We start from the raw sequence: 6,000 nt of genomic DNA, 5'->3' as shown, positions 1-6,000 counted from the left end.
GGGGCCGCCACAGAGAAGGCTCTTCCCCTGGGTCCTGCCAAACGACATTGTTTAGTTGACGGGACCCAGAGAAGGCCAACTCTGTGAGACCTAACTGGTCGCTGGGATTCATGCGGCAGAAGGCGGTCCCGGAGATATTCTGGTCCGATGCCATGAAGGGCTTTGTAGGTCATAACCAACACTTTGAATTGTGACCGGAAACTGATCGGCAACCAATGCACACTGCAATTCAATCCTCTTTGTGACATTTCTCGATAGGTGAGCCATTCAGAAAACCCCATATGATGATTGAGACCAGCAATCACAAGGCCGCGAAGGTATCTCCTCTCCCTCAGCCAGGTCGGTGGATTGTATCTATGACTCCAAGGGGCTTTTATGAGGTGGAGATTACAGGGAAGAGTTTGCTGGACTTTACTTATCAGATAATGCAGAAGCAGAATGGATACATGCTTCCAATTCAAGGGCCACTTATGAAAGGTAAGTCTTGTAAAGCAGCAACTGGACTTTCTTGTTTTTTAGAATAGAATTATAGTGTTGGAAGGGACCTTGGAGGTCTTCTAGTCCAACCCCCTACTTAGGCAGGGAACCCTACACCATTTCAGACAAATGGTTATCCAACTTCTTCTTAAAAACTTCCAGTTTTGGAACGTTCACAACTTCTGGAGGCAAGCTGTTCCACAGATCAATTGTTCTTACTGTCAGGAAGCTTCCCCTTAGCTCTATGTGGCTTCTCTCCTTGATTACTTTCCACCCATTGCTTCTTGTCCTACCCTCAGTTGCTTTGGAGATTAGCTTGACTCCCTCTTCTTTGTGGAAACCCCTGAGATATTGAAACACTGCTATCATGTCTCCCCTGGTCCTTCTTTCCATTAAACTAACCATGCCCAGTTCCTGCAACCATTCTTCATATGTTTTAGCCTCCAATCCCCTAATCATCTTTGTTGCTCTTCTCTGCACTCTTTCTAGAGTCTCAACATCCTTTTTGCATCATGGCGACCGAAACTGAATCCAGTACATGTATTCCAAGTGTGGCCTTACCAATGCCTTATAAAGTGGTATATTTTCTTTGAAGGCATTTTGCTTCTTAACCAAGAAGATTGGATGGTGGGGAATGGAAGGATTGATATTCCTTGCAGACAGCTGGGGCTTATTGCAAGGAATATAAATCTTCAAGGAGTATAAATCCTTCCATTCCCCACCACCCAGCAAGAGCTGAAGGAAACCACCTTTAGGAGAAGCACGATGACTGAGAATCTCCAGAGACTGCTAACTTTCTACATTATTCTCAGGATCAAACTATACCATATCCATAAAGATGCTGGGAGAGGCCAGAGGTACCCAGATGCAGCGTCTGGTCATTTCTGATGGACTAGGAGGCCCTATTCACTCCATCGTTTTAAACCAAACATCAGATGCCCTTGGCAATATCTTGGCCTTTGCTCCAATTCATCTGGATTCAATGGTATGGACCATCATCAATCTCCTCCCACTAATGATTGTATGCTTGTATCCTTACGATTTATATTGATTGGTTCCTAATATGATTTGATTGCTTATTTGTACCCGGACTATCGTTACTTTTTAATAAGAATTAAATAAATAAGAGGCCATTCCTGATTTTCATACCGTCTTTTAGTACCCATATTTTATTTGATTTTTTAATAATTTTTATTGGGTTTTTTGAAAACAAAAACAACAAAACAGCAAAACATAAGTCAATGTGTAACAAAAGCATTGAATGTAAAATACATGTTTACAATTACCGTTCCGAATTTTCGGTTTCTCTATTTTTCTTTAAATTTACAGGTGTTCTATTTTATTTTATTTTTTTTCTCGATCCAATTATCCACACAGTATAGTATTCTTTTTTTTTCAAATATTTTTATTAATTTTCTTTAAACACACGAGACAAACAACATTTAACATTAAAGGAGCTACCATTGCTCTGCTTATCTTAGAAGTCTAACTATTACAAATATATATATATAACTATAGTCAGATCAATACAGAAATACAATCAATTAATTAAACAAATAATAAAAACAACATTTAATATTATTAATATTTTGAAAAATACTCCATTCATCATACTATTATTTAATCTATTACTTTATATCTATTATAACAATATTTTTAATACTTAAAATCACTTATTTAGTTTTTCAAAAAAGAAAGTATAATATTCTTTATCCTGTCTGTTCTGTAACTCTAAGGTAAGTTTACTCCATTTTCCACATTCCAATATTTTTCCTAATTAGTAAGTCTTCTGATGGTGCATTTTCTTCTGATGGTACATTATCCATATTTTAATATTTTAATGTTATTTTGCTTTTATTGGGTTATAAGCCATCTTGGCGAGATGGGTCGCATATAAATTGAATAATCAATACCTTCTCTATGATGAGAAGATGAGCTAGCATGAGATAGTGGTCAGAGGTGGCTTTTCCACACTGTAACAACTGGTTCAACCCAGCATCGGAAGTGTGCGTTCACAACATCCACACATACACAGCAATTCATTCGTGCATGCCATCCACACTTGTGCAATGTCAAACAATGCAGCAATTTGCTCAGGTGCACCGTCCACACATTCGTGCACCATTCAAAACACAGCAATAAAGGGTGGGATTTCACTCAGGTGAATGAGTGGCAGTGATGGGCTTATACGCACAGGTAGAAGGTACAGTCAGATAGGCAGAACTGGTAGAAAAAAATTGGGCAGGTACGCAGAACTGGTAGGAAAAAAATTGAATTTTTTTCTTTTTTTTCCCTTCTGGGCTCTGGGTGTGTTTTTCCTATTGCAGTAAATGAGGTTGAATGTGTATAATTTTAGAAGAGCTGTGTGTGAGTGTGTTAGTTTGTGTACATACACATACAGTTTATATAGTAGATAATGTATATTTTTGTGTGCCTGTGTGTAATATGTATGTACACATATGGCACATATGCATATAATTAAATAGTATATTTTGGATGTTCAGTAATAGTAAATAGGGAAATTGGATCTCTTTGAGGCAAGGAGAGGCCAGGCACCCTAACCCTAACTCAAGCCCTTGACGTGAGTGATGTCAAGTTGGCCATCTTTAAGCCAGTCACATGACCTTTAAGCCACCCCCCTGGTCACATGATAATCAAGCCACTCCCACCAGGTCACATGGCCAACAAGCCACACCCACAAAGTAAGCCACACCCACAGTGTGGTAGTAAAAAATATTTGCAGCCCTTCACTGATGAGTGGGTCCACCCTCAGGTCGTTACTACTGGTTCACCTGAACTGGTCCCACCTGGCTAAATCCCACCACTCGTAGTGGTGAAAGAGCTCAACTAGGAGCTGGGGAACCCAGGTTATAGTCCACTTAAAAAAAACTCCCCTGCGCAAAGAAGTTAAATAAGTATAGTACCAAATATAGTGGTACTTCTACCTACAAATGCATCTATTTACGAACTTTTCTAGATAAGAACCAGGTGTTCAAGATTTTTTTTTGCCTCTTCTCAAGAACCATTTTCCACTTACAAACCCGAGCTTCCAAAACTGTAACCAGAAAAGGCAGGGAGGAGCCTCCGTGGGACCTCTCTAGGAATCTCCTGGGAGGAAGCAGGGCTGGAAAAGGCAGGGAGAAGCCTCCGTGGGGCCTCTCTAAGAAACTCCTGGGAGGAAACAAGGCCTCCACCCTCCCTGTGGTTTCCCCAATTGCACACATTATTTGCTTTTACATTGATTCCTATGGGAAAAATTGCTTCTTCTTACAAACTTTTCTACTTAAGAACCTGGTCGTGGAACGAATTAAGTTCATAAGTAGAGGTACCACTGTAAATAATCAACCAAAGAAATGCAGTCATAATGTAAAACACCAGCATTAAAAACAAAATCCAGATTGCCCCAATTAAAACTACAGTATTCATACAAAGGATTAAGATAAATGCACAAAAATGATTTTTTTTTAAAGCAAGCTATAGCCAGGTACAGTATTATAAACTGCAAAAATGACTGTAGCTATAATTTCTTAAGCCTTTAAGGACTTTGTTTATCTTTATTTTAAAAAGCAGCTTCTCGGAATCTGAGTACAGTTATCTACCCGGAACAGCAGAAACGATTGGAGTCATCTCTTCTCTGTTCAAGATGCAAGAGACAGACAATGTAAAATCCATTAATTCCCTTTTTTTTTACTTTCCAGTCTCCGGTGCTAAAAGTAGAAGGTCTGTCTCCCGGCAACCTGCCCTTCTCACGTCTCAACATTAATCCTATCCATGTGACATCAATAAGGATTCTACCCTTGGAAGACCGAGACAGTAAGTCCCTGGCTGCAGTATGAAATTTTGCCATTTTGATCCTCCTAAGTCAGGAGAGTGAAACTTGATTTCATTGAGGGACGCATCAGGGTTGCGTTTGACTTTTGGAGGTGTGGCCAGGGTGGGCGTGGCCAGCTTGACATGGTGGCCCAAGCATTCTGCCTAAGCTCTATTTTTGGCTATGACAGCCTTCTGCAACTGTCTGGCAGCAAAAACAAGCTCCTGAGATCCATTTTTGGCTGTGACAGCCTCCTGCAACCCTCTGCCAGCAAAAACACACACAGCCCCCCTGAGCTCCATTTTTTTCTGGCAAAGGCACCACAGGACAGTCCTTCATTGTTTCCAGGACAGCCCTGTGAGCCAGACCCAGTGTATGGGCCTTGAGTTTGACATCCCTGACCTAAGTCAAGTACCAGGGCTGTTAGCCAAAAATCTTTTTTAAAAAAATAAATTTTATTAAGTTTTTAAAATTTTAGCAAAAAGATAAAACATAAATTCAAAACATAAATGTGTGTACCATCACCAAACAAACAAAATCATATATCCCTCCACCAGGGAAGATTCAATTCTATATCTTTCATTTACCTCAGCTCCAGGTTACATTGCTCATTCTTTATAGAGTAATTGAATTTTATTTTTTACATTTGCATCGCTTACTAATATTAATATATGATTTTTAACCTTTTCCCACCGCCTCATTGTTGCTACTAATTTCTCTTCATTATAATTATGTAATCTAATTTCCATAATTTCATAGTGAATGTGATCCACCATGAACCTGCATCAATTTTTTATCGTCCATTTATTAGCATCTTTCCACCCAAGCACTATAGTTGCTTGGGCACTTTCTATTGCTGCAATTTTAATTTCTTCATATTCTTTTACCTCGCTATTTTTTATCAATAGTGCTGCTTCCTTGGTTAATTTCCAGTCACTATTCGTAATTTTATTCACTTCCGTTTGTATTTGCTTCCAAAATTTTTGGACTTTACTGCATTCCCAAAACATATGCATAAATACTCCCTTTTCCTTACATCCATGCCAACAATTTCCTTTCATCATCGTTTGAAAGCGTGCTAGTTGTACTGGTGTATAATACCATTTATGTAAAATTTTTCTTCTCATCTCTCTTATCCTTGTATTTTTAACTCTTTTAATATTTTCAATTATGCCTTCCATATCCCATTCATCAATTTCTAATTCATCCTGCCAATATTTCGTCAGTCCTTTTATTACTTGTTCCTCGTTAGCCAAAAATCTTGGTGTATTCGGGTCCTTTCTCGTATAAAATTGATAGAATCTTGGTGATGTTTTGACAAGGTCCCACTCGTCATCTTCAAGCATGGTCAGAGCTGCCATCTTTCTATAAATATTGGTTGAGATGTGTGGTGTGCTGGTTTAATTGCTGTGTTGTAACATCTTGATTAGTTGTTGGGGTAACACTTTGAATAGTTGGTGCAGTTGATGTTTGGAGATTAGTTGATGTTTGCAGATTAGGGATGACATCCTGAGTAGTTGTTGGGTGGGAAGGTAACAGCGCTCCGTGGGCCTTTGGCATTTAGTCATGCCGGCCACATGCCCACGGAGACGTCTTCAGATGGTGCTGCTCTTCAGCTTAGAAGTGGAGATTAGCAATGCCCCTAGAGCAGGAAATGACACCCCCCCCCGGGCACATGATCATCAAGCCACTCCCACCTGTTCACATGGCCA

General features: G+C 39.5%; 1 protein-coding gene across 1 annotated transcript in view; it reads left to right on the top strand.

Moving 5' to 3' along the window:
* Nucleotides 1-1,271: 1,271 nt before the first annotated feature.
* Nucleotides 1,272-6,000, top strand: part of AIF1 (allograft inflammatory factor 1) — a 59,455-nt gene continuing 54,726 nt past the window's right edge. The window contains exons 1-2 of the mRNA XM_070737663.1: nt 1,272-1,462; nt 4,176-4,290. Of these exons, the coding sequence (XP_070593764.1) occupies nt 1,316-1,462; nt 4,176-4,290 (262 nt within the window). The 5' untranslated portion in view covers nt 1,272-1,315. The remainder of the gene's footprint in view (nt 1,463-4,175; nt 4,291-6,000) is intronic.

The sequence above is a fragment of the Erythrolamprus reginae genome, chromosome 2 (genome assembly GCF_031021105.1).
Source record: "Erythrolamprus reginae isolate rEryReg1 chromosome 2, rEryReg1.hap1, whole genome shotgun sequence".
Taxonomy (NCBI): Eukaryota; Metazoa; Chordata; class Lepidosauria; order Squamata; family Dipsadidae; genus Erythrolamprus; species Erythrolamprus reginae.
This window is presented reverse-complemented; position numbering and strand designations above follow the sequence as displayed.